Source organism: Kryptolebias marmoratus, linkage group LG5 (genome assembly GCF_001649575.2).
Source record: "Kryptolebias marmoratus isolate JLee-2015 linkage group LG5, ASM164957v2, whole genome shotgun sequence".
NCBI lineage: Eukaryota > Metazoa > Chordata > Actinopteri > Cyprinodontiformes > Rivulidae > Kryptolebias > Kryptolebias marmoratus.
In genome coordinates, this window is record NC_051434.1 from 6,321,381 (window position 1) to 6,335,689 (window position 14,309).

A 14,309-nucleotide genomic window follows, 5' to 3' on the forward strand; every position below is an offset into this window, starting at 1 on the left:
AAATAAACATTTGAAATATATGAGTTTGTATGTAATGTATGAATATAATATACAAGTTTCACTTTTTAAATGGAATTACTGAAATCGATCTACTTTTTCATGATATTCTAATTTTATGACCAGCACCTGTATATATATAAGTTAATTTTTTTCTTTCATATTTAGACCTTTGGGTTCCAGCTGACAGAAAAGGAATAGACTCTGTTCTCATAACTATATTAAATTTATCAGAAAGTGATCATAATAAAGAATATTCAGTTGCATCTTGACCTACTTTGCTGCACTTTTGTTTCATTTGATTTACATGTGCAAATGTACTAAAAAAAAAAAAGAGGCTTTGCTGAGTGTGTTGACGTTATGATTGAACATTTGGCAGCCTAAAGGGACCTTGATTTGAGCAAAAATATCTCTGATTATGACAGCTATATGAGAATAAAATAACAGGCTTATACTAAATACAGAATTAATATACATCAGAATCAGTATGTGGCTGTGAATGAAGCAATGAACAGGAATGTAGGATTATTAATTTTCTATTGAGTTTGTTATAAATTGTACAATAAAGAAAAAAACGGATAAAGTCAAAGAATCCCACCGTTTAGATGCTGAACTCTCCAAAATGATGAATTAAAAGATCTGAATACTTTTCAGTTTTAAAACACTCCATTTCATAGCATAGTTTAAAAATCTGTGGAGATACAGACCTGTGTATGTTAGATAGATGACTGTGAGGAAAACTACACAGGCAGCCAGAGAGATTCCGAGGAAAAAGAGCGTCTGAAACTCCTGTCGGGTGAGTCTGTCTTTCAGGTACTGCAGGAAGGCGTACGCTTGGAGAAGTGCAAACACACCTGAGAAAAAGGCACAGGCAGACATAAAAGAGTGAGCAAACATACAAAGAAAACTCAAAAGTGAATGTCTGAGGAGGCCCTGATTGATGCTGCTTCCTGCTGGGTACAAAGTGCGTTAAGAAGCTCTGTTGTCGTTTTTGCACAAAGCGGTCCAGGAGATCCCCCCCCTCGGCTGTTCACTCAGACGTTAAAGACAAATACCTCAGGACAACATATCAGAAATGCATAAGACATATCTGTGTACATAAGCCCTTCTCCTTCTTCACAGCTCCTGCGGTCCCACTTCTTTTCTCCATGACTTCCTCATGGCTGTTTCCTCTTTGCTCCTCTGGTCCATTCCATATAAAAACTGAACCACAGAGCGACCTGGTTTCTTCTATTTTCGTCACCCAGCACCCATTCTCAAACTTTGCGTGAAATCTCCCCACTCCTCCGCAAGCCCGCCTCTGCCAGGAAAAGGTTCTCACCCATTTCCACGGTTAAGTTCCTGCCTGTCTCCTGGAGAGCTGCCGTGGTGCTAAAATGCTTGTCAATCTATGCCGCTCTGCTTTCTTGCCTGAGGGGGTGACATCTCATCGGCACTGATGGGTCCATGGCTCAGTCACTCTCTTCACATTTCCCACTGCGATCCATGAATGCCACCAGATGTTCCGAGCAGCTGCTACCTTCATGATGCTGACACCCACCTCCTCATTCAGAAAGTGGGGAGAAAAAACTGTGACAGGTAAACTTTGGAGGAGTATTACTTAAAAGTTACTCATAAGATGTTGAAACAGTCCCAGAAACAAAGATGCTGCATCTGCTGCAGTATGGAGGAAAAGGGGGCGAGAAAAAAAGCAAAAAGGCTTTCCTTGGATTCCAAAAGCTGCCAACAAGCAGACATGAATGGAAGAATCCTCTTACGTACGCATTCATCCCTGATCTCAGGCAGCAGATGGGCCCACTCAAGTGTTGAAACTCGGCAAGCTTTAATAAACTTTCCACAAGCGAAAATGGAAAGATCTTCACAAGCTACACCGGAACATGTTGCATGGAAAGGTGCTTTCTTTTATCTCTTTCTGTAAATGTTTTCCAGTCCAGTTTTCTCCCACAGAGAGCGACTAACACAGTCAGCAGAAAACAAATTAATTCCTGCTGCAGCCAACCAACCTGAAAGCGTCCAGCATCGTGCATGAATGTAAATACACAACAAAACTTCAACAAATCATCCTGCATTAGTTAGAAATGCACCAATCAAACATCTGCAGGCTGATTCCAATTTTTGTGCAACTCTGAAATGATACCAAGTTCTCACCAGGAACTCAAACAGTATTATTTGCTCATTTTAAGCTGAATTAAAAAAAATATGACTTTCTATTCATAATAAAATTTGAACAATTAAAACCTTTTACATATTTTAGGTTACAGAAGTGTGTTTTTGTTGGTGTGAATTTGTGGCTTAACTATGGTGCATTCACTGACCTGGAGCTAAAAAAAAAAATCTGATTTTTGAGTTGGATTGGCTGCTCACCAATCAGGCTATTTAATTAATAATCAATTTCTGAGAATTTCATTAAAATTCATCCACTGGTTCATGAGATATTCAGCTAATGCTACAGACAAAGCACAAACAAAAACATTACAGCGACAGGAAAACATTTTTTTTTTTCCGAGAACAAAACTATTCAAATAGATTGAACAGAAACCACTTTACTGAGAGGGTGGGACTTACCAGCAGCGGCCATGTGCTCGCTGGTTCTGATTGGCTGGAAGCCGACAAAGGGGACCTGCATTGACAGTATGAGTCCCACAATGTAGAAAGTGCTGTATGCTGTAAAAAAGAGACAACAATAAAAGGAGAAACAAAGAGAAAGACAAGGGAGACCAGATAAGAAATACAACAATGGAAAAAAATTACAGCTAAAAAAAAAGCTATTATTGCACTGTAGTTTTGGTCCCACTCAGGGAAATCAACCTGAATAGAGGTGTTTAAAGTCTATTGATTTTCACTGCTGTACCTCATGGGGAGTAAATACAAAATAGCTAATCTAATGTCATTTAGTGAGAAAATGGGAGTTGGCTCGGCACAGGGTGGCAGGGAGGCCTGGAGTGTGACAACGCTGCTGAGAATGGTGCGACTCCCACCTTTGTGGCTCAAGGGTGGTGGTGGGGAACTGATTCACAGACACACCAGCTTAATTAAGATTTCATACTCTTCCTGAAGAGTGTGCCTCGTTTTTGAAGTAGTTGTGCCTGCCCTCAGCAATCTCTTTTTCACACATCTGCTATTGATTCAAGACAGAAAGAGAGGAATTGTGAGGGAACATAGGCTGCAAGGCGTTTAATTAAAGTATGAGGGCTTTTTTTTTACCCCCCTTTTTTTGCATGATCTTTATTTGAGGCTTAGAGACACCTGGCTCTGAAAAGAGGCGCCGAGATATGAAATGAGGAGGAGAGGTAAGAAACGGAGCAGGTGCTCTGTGACCTAATGGCGTCAAAATTTGCTTACGAACTTATTTCTCCATCATTCATTCGCTGTCATAAGGTGGAGTTTCTGAATGTCGCTCAGATTGCAGACAGAAACAGTGAAAAGTAAAAGAACATTTTCCGCCTCATTTAGCCCTCCTCCTTCATGAAACAGAATCTCACTTTTGAAGAATAGTTTGGAGATGGAGCAAACGTCGAACCCCTCTCGCTGTGAAGCGACCGTAATGCATTTCAAATCACTTAAAGACCATGCTTTGTGAGAAGAACTAATAATGATGCATAAATGATACTTGACATGGTATCGTTTATCTTAACCACAGGAGCGCCTGCTGCAGACTCATGGCGACTGTGAGCCGACAATAAAACTGAGTGGTTTGGAGGATTGAACTCGAGTTCTCTGAGCCAGCGGAGCAGGCAGCTGGAGTGGAACTGGGATGTTCTGAGGAATAACAAGCCTATCCTCCTCATCAGTGCTCTGCCTCTGGTTGTTACAAAAAGTAAAGAGGATCAGGTAGCAGGTGGCTGCATTTACTGTTAAGCGGTGTGTGTGTGGGTGTGCGGATGTCTGCAATACTAATGATGAAATGCTCGTGGCTGAGGCTCATTTCGAGGTCAAATGTTTGAGTAACAATGTTTGAAAACACATGGGGGAGAGAGGTGGATCGCATGTTTATCGCATACATTTATTTTTATTACCACTGGGAAATGATCTCTGCACACAATGTCTGTCTGTATTTCAGCCGGTGCATATGAAGACGTTTTGAATACCAGGCCAATATCGAGTGTAGTTCAGATCCTCGTGCGGGGTGTGCTCGTGTCTGTTTGCATCTCACCGATATAAACCCTCCTGCTGTAACGTTGCATTAGCAGCAGCACGAACACATGCAGAGGAATCAAGTTGATGATGAACACGTATCCTCCCCATGCTGACACCTACAAGACACAATCAAAGAAGATCAGTATACATCATGTGAACACTGAAAATTAAAATGGTCAGTTCTTAGTTTTGTTTTTATTTCTGACCATGTTGATGAGCTAAGGGTTAGTCTAAATGAGGCAAACACCAAGGTCTAGTTAAAAATGGCCAAATTCGAAGAACTGATGCAGCCGTCGAGACTTGCATATATTTTTTTAACACCGGCACCTGGTAGTGACATGCCAAGCTGTTTCTTAATGCTGCTCTTCCAGTAGGTGTGCTTTTTTAGGATACAACTCCTCGTGCCTACAACACCTACTGACACAATTTCAGTGTCCCATTTCTGTCACTGTAGAATATTAAGTGGAAACTATAGTTATTGATCAGTTTAGACCAATAACCACGTATTCTGACCACTTTACTATCAGAATACACGCACCCTCATCCATGCTGACCCATTGGTCCAGTGAAAATGAAGGAATATAATGCTAGCAGAAATACCAGCAGCACACATCTCTCTACCCGAGGCCTGTTTCATTAGATTATTTATCAGCTGCAGGACTTAAGGTGAGTAAACTTTAATTTACCTTCAGTTCCAACCATGTGGACACATTTTAAAGCACAAAAAATGAAACAGGAAAAGGTCCTAAATCATAAATCGGCAGCTGAAACTGCTTTCTCTGCTTTTAAACAGTTTGTTGTTGTTTTGACACTTGCTGGGAAATACAGTGATAATTAGCCCTGCAGGAGTAAGGAACTAAGTAAGCATGAACCGTATTAGAAGCATGAATTGTTGGGCTTATGTTTGCAGTGGTGGCTGAGGGGTCAAAGAAAAAATTAATTAGTAGTATTTTTGCTTAAAATATCCATCCCTACTACTTACACAGAATTAGGTGTTCATTTGCAAGTGCAAATAGCAAATAGCAGCAGATAGCTGAAGCACTTCCATAGCCAACGATGCTCCCAAATTGACAGTAATGTAAAGGTTTATACAATACTGCTCCAATGAAGCATTACACAACTGGGGGGATTGGAGGTGTTTTAATGCAGAAGCATCTGTATGGTCAGAACTCAACTACTCCTCCAAACTGAGTTAATACATCTGCAACAGTTGAGATATTACTTGTTCATAACCTTTAATCAGAACTCCACTTCAAAAGATCTGAGCTATATCTTTAAAGGTTAAAAATAACAGAAAGCTACACTTTAAATATTAAGCAGCACAAGTATTCTGAATTAGACAATTTCAAACCCTAAAAAACACGGTTAAAAAATACATTAAAGAAAAATAAAAAAACACTAATTCTGTTGATTTTGGTCTTAAAGATCAGAGTAGAGTTTTTCCTAATATTACAGATTAATATTCTACCATAATGAAATTTCAAGCTACTGTAGCTCATGAGTGGTACTTGTAGACAGTTGCTATTAAACTTCAACCTCTGGCAACAATTAATGTGAACACTGGGTTTCTAATGTAACCAGATTATTCAGAATGTGCTATCTGCCCTAAAACACTTCTGTAGCAAATAGAAACTATAGTCAGTAAACACTTGTCAAATAATTAAATCATTGTCTTTTCTCAAAAAATTGATCCTCTGAGCCCAATATAATGTTGCCCCCCTCAAAAAAAGAAAAGAAAAAAGCCGCCCACACTAAGGAGGCATTCAAAGGACGTTACTTCCTAACTGTACTTGTTTTTGGTCAAACAGAGCAGCAGACAAACAAGAATACAGAGACAGAAAATCAAAGATCTGCGCTAAAATGTTAAAACGAGAAAACTGGGAAAACAGCAGCGAGAGAGAGTACATTAATCAAGGTGATTAAATATATGCAAAATATTTAATCTATTTTCCCAACAGCTTGTAAGAAAGTGTTTTTGCATCTGCTAAGAACAATTAAAAGTGTGTTTATACACGTTTTCATCACAGCAGAAATGAGTAGGTCATGTTCGATGGAGAAAAAAAAAAAATCCAACATTAAGGCAGAGAATAAAAACAAATCTAAAATTCTTGCTGGTGCAATTATCTTTTGGCAGCCACTGGCATCTGTTGTCTCAGATGGTGACAACCAATTAGAAGCCTGTGAACCGTAACTTGAATAAATACCAAAGATGACTTCAATTTAAGAGTCATTTTCAGTGTTGACACAGGAATGGCTGATCAAGGCTTTCAGACTATCTGGAAATTAATGAAACAATAACAGTGGAAACACAGTGAGGGGCAGCCAGTGACGCATCTTGCTGTGTTAATTTCAAGGAAAACAGAATATGCACAGCAGGATTAAGGGGAAGTCTGGAGGGGGAGCCTGAGAAGCTAATCAAAATTCCTTCAGCACATCAGGCCAAAACTAACTGCAATTTAATATCCTGCGTTCAACAATGGAGTCTGAGCAGCTCCTTAGCACTCTGCTCTACTAAAGCGCACAGTGACGTGAGAGCAGCGCGTTCATTCAGACATGCGGCAAAAGTCATGTTGCAGAGAAAAGACGAACAAGTCAACCGCGAACTCAAATTAATTTACAACCATGCAAACTTATAAAACAGGTTCTTTCACGTTTGTCACTATGAATTCGTTATTATGACTAAATAAAGGTGCTCAAAAGTTGAATACTTTTTCCTAAAAGTCCAAATTTATAAGGATGTGAGGCTCAATACGGTTTAATAAAGATGGAAGATTAATGCTAACCATCTGCAGTTATTTAAAGGATTTCTAATAATTAGTGGGGATAAAATTTGAAAAGTTCATTGTTATGTTACCTGCATAAAATAAGTGTTTTATCTTTTCCATGCCTTTAAATTGGCTGATTTTTAGAATCATGTTTTAATTGATACTTGATGCTTTAAATCCCATAAGTAGCTCTCAACTCAAAGAGGTTATAACTTATCTACTGGAATGCATTTTTGTCAGAGTCAATATTATACCTAAATATGTTGTTTTACATAAAACCTACCAACTTAACCTTTTATTGAACAAAAGTGCATTTTATGCAGTTTAAGTAGTAAGGGTCCATTTATCCTAATCTCAAAGTGCCAGTGGAAGGTTAAGCTTTAACCTCCAGAGTGGAAAGCCATCAGTAATGTCTCCAGCATCTTTGTTGTGGTCATTATGGCTGCTGCATTATCTGAGACCCCGGAGACTCTTTGTCACAGTCAATGTCTGCAGTCAAAACTGTGTTAGAAACTTTTAAGTCGATAAGACTCTAAATGTAACCGTGTTTGAGGATATTGTCTATAAATTGGGTTTAAATACAAAGAGTTGGGGCTGATGGGAATTTTATTAGATCTGCATGCATTTACTTGTAAATGTTCATACTTAACATAACTGTGACATCTCAAAATCCCTTGGCTTTTATTTTGCTTTAACTTTTTAGTTATTTAAAAGCCTTTTCAGGCACAAATTCCTTTAAAGCGTAATCAGTAGCTAAGACTAAAAATCAACCATTAGCTGGAAGTCCATTGTGCAAAGCAATTATGTTTTGTTACTATGAACGGTTTTATTTATTCTGTTCCTGTTCGTGTTAAAGAGAATCGAAATAAACCAAAGGACTAGACGAATGTTTGTGTCTTAATAAAAGGTTCTAGATGAATGATGTATGAAGAAGTCATAGAAACACTTATAACAAATCAGAGCATGATTAGATTTTTTAATTCATTCAGCATGTTGAGGTATTTTACAAAGAAATGAAAAGAATGATAAAAAAGGCTTCATTGCTGTGTTCACTTTATTTGGAGTGGGCATCTGTTAATCGTTGCAATTTGATGTAGACATGAACAATTTTCAATTGATTTTAAAACGCAAGAAATCAATTATTTGATGTTAATATTGTCATGCTAAAGAACACAAAAAGGTAGAACCAGGGATTGCATGTTATGTTTCACACTTTGGAGCCAATTTAGAAGACGAGCAGGAAAGCCATTACTGGGCTGTGGAGAGAGACCAATAAGTCTCAGAAACACTAAAGACTGTGGGTAAAATCGCTCTAACGTAACACATGGACACCCATTGCCACAGAATCTTATCACCATTTTTTTGGGTACATTTATTACATTTAGTTCCCAAGATCTTGTTTGAATGAAAACTTTTATACTGCAGTGTACAGCAAGATATTTCGGTTCTTTTTGAGATTCTATGCTCAGGATTTTGTTTGAAGTGTAACCACAGATGCATCAATATCGCAGCCTTCTGATTTACAATCGAATCAAATCACATGGTGCCTAAAGATTCCCAAAACTTACACTTCATATGGTTTGATAGTAATTGTTTTGATCTACAAGTCTGGGGACTACAGACGATCTTTATTCATCCACGTCAGACACAGAAAGGCAACAATGCAACCTGATTGCAGCATTTCCTCTCAAGTCTTGAGCTCACAATCAAAAACGAGGGAAAAAAAGGCAGTGGAGTAAACAACATTCTGGTCACAGAGGACCATGAAAAGATGAATGCCCAGGGCAAAAGCCGTTCCTGTGTGTCTGTGCATGTTTACAAACAAACCCTACATGTAGTAATGGTTCTAACAACCAGCCGCCTGCTAGAGTCAGACGGCAAAAAGGCGAGAATCAGAAAATGTTTGGGGATGAGTCTTCTGGCTGTTATCACCTTGTGAAGTTTATGCAGGGTTTATCTGATGACCACGAACCTCTTTGAAGACAGGATGTAGGATATAGAGAAAACGGCATGCACGGGGAGAGGGGTTTTACTAAGCGTGCACATACAAATGTATTTTCTGTTTTGAAGAAATGTAGGTTTTTCTGTCTATGAATGCAACCTCTCTTATTTTAGGCCTCTTAATTTGGTCAAAAACAAAATCTATTTGAATCCAACTTATGTTATTTATCAATTCACAACAAGATGCTGTTAAATCAGTGCTGGTCTGTGTACAAAGACCACACCATTGCTTGACTTCAATACAATGCATCGTGCAGTATTTTGATTTGAATGAAGACTTTTTTTCCCCTCAGAGTATTTAATCAGCACTTGATTGTGTAACAAAAAGAAAAGAGAAAAAGACCTGCACCGACCTTCACGGGTTACTCAGAGGACTAACAGTTGTAGAAAACTGATATTAGGAAATAAATTCACTTGCTTCTTACCATTTAATCCGACATCACCCACTCTACAGCCTCGCCCCTGGAGGGTTAACAGTTGATACGCAGCTCAGAAAAAGGTTCCTGTCCATCAGTGCATTTAACTGCTCAGATCCTCCTCTTAATCTCATCCAGCTCCATCTTCTCTCCTCTGATTACACCAATATGCAGCCAGTATTAGAGCTCTCCCTTCATGTTTCATATCTGCCTAATAACAGTGTCACATTCAATTAAACCCTACAGGAAAATATAACGAAGGCTTGATTAAAATGACAGTATAGGACGATAATGTGGTAAAAAATTACTTTGGTCTAAGCAGTGTATGCAACACTTTGTATGAAAGACCAAAAGCAGCTGGCGGGTGTTACTGATGGAGACTTATAGGCCTGGTTTGTTGCTCTCTGCAGGTGGACTGATCTGCAGAGGAGCATCACATTACAGAGGAGGAGTGGGTAGAAACGAGAAGTAGTAATAAGGAGAAAGCAAACTTTGTTCTCACTGCTTCTGAAAAGTTCTGTGTCACAATCAGATCTCTTATTTTGTATTTCTCACATCTGCCCTCTTTGTCCTTCTCCTTATCTTTAAGCCCTCCCCCTGTATTTCTGTCTGTTTTGTCTCCTATTCATCTTTCCACCAATCCCTTCTCCATAATCTCCCGTCTCTTCAGTCCCCTCTGCAGTTTGATCGATGAAGCTGGATTTCGGTAATCTGCTGGATTTGACATCTGTCTTGCTGCCGGCCAAATAGATTTAGCTCGGAACGAAGAAGAAGCTGGTGATTTTCATAGACGCTCATGCAAACAATCTGTCACGGAGGCACTGTGCCTGGACGGCCTTTTTTATCTTCTCTCACTCATCAACCCCCTGATGGGCTTGTGTCTAAATTGATAAATAATGCAGGAAAGCCACCAGCTAAACTGCTTCTAACCTTTTCTCTACATTCACATGAAACTGCAAAAGAGAAGGCTGCAGAGCTGATTATCATGAAAGGGTTTAGAATTGGAACAAGCTGCACATAAACTGCAGGAAAATTTAAAAGTAAATTTACAACCCTGTGCACTTTCGCTCAGTTCAAGAAAATTAGATATTTTATGTTTTAAAGACAGCAGGTGATGTCTTTAGCAAGCATTTCACATAAGCTACCTCCAGAAATAAATATTTTGTGATGGCAAGGTTAGGAAGGAGTCTGGTGGACCAACAATATATTCATTCCTGACTCTCTCTGCAGCTTCATGTTTAGTTTTGCTGCGCTACATTAAACACACCAGCTCTCGGGAACAGAAAGAATGTGTAGATCACTGAACATTTGTGCCACAATCTGTTCAAATGTAACACCTGGGAAGAACAGGATGGATCCGGAGCTCTGGAGCTGCATTTACATCAACTGTGTTCACGGTGGGCGCTTAACTAAAGTTAAAATCCATAGTGAATCAAACATTTAACAGAATAAAAGATGGAAAAATGTCACTGGACTTTGACATTTTGATCAAATTTGTCAGTAAAACTTAAAATAGGAGGTGATAACGTCCTTAAAGCTGAGGTCATGCTGTATTAAACTGATTCAGCTGTCCGCTCGTTTTAAATCTGCCTCCTGACTTCTGATAAACACTGTGGCCGGTGTTCTCCTACTGTATAAATATTACAGTATTTTTCTTCAGGCCTTCTCACCATTAAAGCCTGACGGTGTGAGCATGTCTGATAGTTTCCCCTCACTCTTTGATTTAACGCAACAGACCACGCTGGCTTAAGATAACTGGTGCAAACAATTCATTTAAGCCCTTTCAGTGTGGTAATAATGCCAGCTATCTTTTGTAATGTCACTGTCTGACAAAATATTTTGTTTCAAATCGATTTTGCCATCAGATATTATACAAACAAAAAACCAAAGTCTTGCTCCAATTTTTGATGCAGGAAGTTGAAACAGACATTGAACAGATCTATATATCGAACGAGGCCAATTAAAACAGCTCATAAACAAAGAGACAGACAGAAACTTGCAGCATTGCTTTATTCACCATTTCTTCAGAGGAAAAAATAAGCAGAAAGTTTTTGTTAATCTGATTCGTACTTCTTAGAGGATACGGTCTTAAAAAAAATGGACGTGAGAAAAATATTCTAAAGATAACTCTGCTGCTTGCTTGGAATAAAGTAAATATTGCCCAGGACATGAACAGTTTTTATAATAAGGTCAGCCATTTATGTCTCAAACCACTTCAATGCGATCTGAATGCTTCCTAAAATTATCCTGTGTTAACATTTGCATTTAGTCTTGTCCTCTTGTGATTACATCACCCTGTTTGCAAAAAAATGTTTATGGCTTCCATCCAGAATAAATTAAGTTCATGACAAAATGTTTGCCACAGTAAGTAATCTTTTCATGTCATTTCTTCAGTTATTTTGTCTCATTTTCCCCCCAAATCAGAAAAGTGCTGTAAAACAGACAAGAAACTTTCCTTTAAATACATCCAGTTTGCTAAAAAGTTAATGCAGCTGCCAAAGCTTTCAAAGAAGACCTTAATCAATGAATAAATCTGACCTTTAGTTCACACGAACGAGTGTCTGATTAGTCTACATTTCCAAGTGTTTGGAGGTGAACTGTTCTTACCATGTAGAAATAGGAGAGACAGCAGCCGATGGTCCAGAATACTGAGCCGGTCTTCACAGACTTCACCTGGAAGCATAAAAACAGAAATAAGATACTGGGATCTGTCAGCACATACACTTCATGTAAAGTAAGTCTTGTTGATCTCAGTTTGTGTTTTAAAAATCAGAAAAACCTCCACAGGATGCATATTTCCTTCAATATTTACATTTTTCAGTTACAAGAAAATCTAAGAACCAAGAGCAGGTTTTTTTTCTTTGTTCCAAAGATTTACGCTGGAGTGCCAGAGAAGACTGATTCACACAAGGTCACTTAGCAATCCTGTAAACAAGGCTTTATCAAGCAGCTGACAAGGAAAGCAGGTGTGCAAGTTGACAATTAAAATCACTTCTAAATGCGTGCGCACACACACTCGTACAACAGAAGACACATTTCAGAGTGACCTTTAAAAAGATCCAACTCGGAGTACCAGTGCAACTGGGATGGAAGATGTTGTCAAGAAGCGTGATTGCGTTCAACAATGCCCCATTACTGAGAAAAGAGAATCAATGGCTGCTGGACCGAGGTGGCACCACCCTGCAGAACTCTGACACCGACCTCCGGATCAAACAGTTGCACGCTCCGATGATGCTTTATGATGCAGGTCAATACACCCCCAAAGACACAAATGAACAGTCCACAAAATGGTTATTCAGTTCCTGTGAACATGGAGTTTATTTTAAAGCAGATGAAGGAAATGAGAACATTTCTGAGTTTAGTGGGTCTCTGAGTGGGTTGGCATGACAGAACAATTAAGCCCAAAAAAGAAAAGATTTTTCTCTTCGGCTCATGTGATTTACAATAGTTTTGTTGCAAGTCATTTTATTAGGCTATAAAAAGAACACATGATGCCAGAATATGCATTGGTCAAAGCATGAGTGCGTGAACACAGTGGAGCTGCCATTTATAGATACACTGCAGTCTCTCTTCCTAACAGTAGGTGGCACTATAGAGGAAATACTGCTACTCAACAGGAAGGAATCTAGGAAATACTTTCTTTATACAATCTGCTTTACTTTAAAGTGTCCCCCCTCCCACCCTGAGTTTACAAATGGCAAACAAACTTCACCTTATGACTCAGAGCATATTACTGTTTTTTAGACACCCTGGAAAATAGTATCACCATATTACCAATTGACCCAATCACAGTACACCACAATATCTTTTACCTGAACCAAAAACTTAGACTTCTACATTCACAGAACTGCTGCAGAGACAACTGAAACATCACAGGACGTCCTACAGAACTGTTTTGGTTTAAGATAGTGGCAATGTTTCGAACTGAAAATTGAGTGTACAACGTTAAAGGCAAAGTCACTAAAACTTTTCCCTTCTATAAACGGTTTCTACACCATGCATTTTTTAAGCGAGGTCACAACAACTAGTTCCTGAGCAAGCCTTTTCCTTAAACATTCATAAAACGACTTGCTTAAGCAGAGCCATATGCATCCCCTTATTACCAATTCAGTGTGTGTACATGCTGTGTACAACGGATGCCCCGGCTCCATCCTAAAAAGACCCCCACACAGCCGCTGCTCCCTTTGTGAAGACACAGAAGTCACCCGATGTTATACCAGTCTAGCTAATTAAATGTGAACCAAGAGAGATTGGAATTGCTGTTACAACAATGCAGCCATGGTGCACAGGGTTAGAGGAATGGAGGGATGCTGTGCAACTGCGTGTTGTGTGAGTGTTTCTCTTATGTAGACCAATGAAGCAGCTCTCCTCTGTGTGAGTGGATTCAATTATAGATTATAAGAGGGTGTGTGTGCGTTAGGGGGGGTAAACACAGAGATTAAACAAGCGGAGTTGAATGGGTTATTAGTGGTTAAAACGAAGGAGTTGGATAATGAAGATTGGGCTGAAAGAGCTAAGAGAAAATTTCTTTGTGTGTTTGCCATGCTAAGGAGAGGACACGGGCTAAGGAGATGAGCGGAAAACAGAAGAAAGTAATGAGCAGGAGGGTGATATAGGAAAAGAAAGTAAGTTGGGGAAGAACATGAAAGAGGAGGAAGAAAACACAACAAAGCAAAAGCGAAACAAGGGAGGACAAAGACAATTAAAGCTAGACAATATAGAAGAAGGATGGAGAGGAGGACAAGAAACCGCAAAGACAAATGTGGGTAAATGAGACTGATAATGGGGAGCAGTGGTGCATGGCCAGGATGATTGTTTTTCAGGGTCCTTGCTAAATTGAATGGAAGATGTGAATAGGGGTAGATGAGTAGTGCAAGTTTTTTTTTTTCTTTTTTGATGAAGCAGCTCCACTTATGACACGCCACCTTTAAAAGGATGATGGCTCCGGCAACAAACACCTGCCTCACTTAGAGATGCATTGTCTCGACACGTA

The 14,309-nt window shown here is 39.2% G+C and overlaps 1 protein-coding gene across 2 annotated transcripts in view; it reads right to left on the reverse strand.

The window, feature by feature from the left end:
• Window positions 1-14,309, reverse strand: part of LOC108240668 (dolichyl-diphosphooligosaccharide--protein glycosyltransferase subunit STT3B) — an 85,311-nt gene that overhangs the window by 19,386 nt on the left and 51,616 nt on the right. For both annotated transcript variants that reach the window (XM_025006887.2, XM_017424321.3), the window contains exons 4-7: window positions 11,924-11,989; window positions 4,151-4,250; window positions 2,563-2,661; window positions 705-851 (exon numbers count right to left, since the gene is read on the reverse strand). In XM_025006887.2, coding sequence (XP_024862655.1) covers window positions 705-851; window positions 2,563-2,661; window positions 4,151-4,250; window positions 11,924-11,989 — 412 coding nt within the window. The remainder of the gene's footprint in view (window positions 1-704; window positions 852-2,562; window positions 2,662-4,150; window positions 4,251-11,923; window positions 11,990-14,309) is intronic.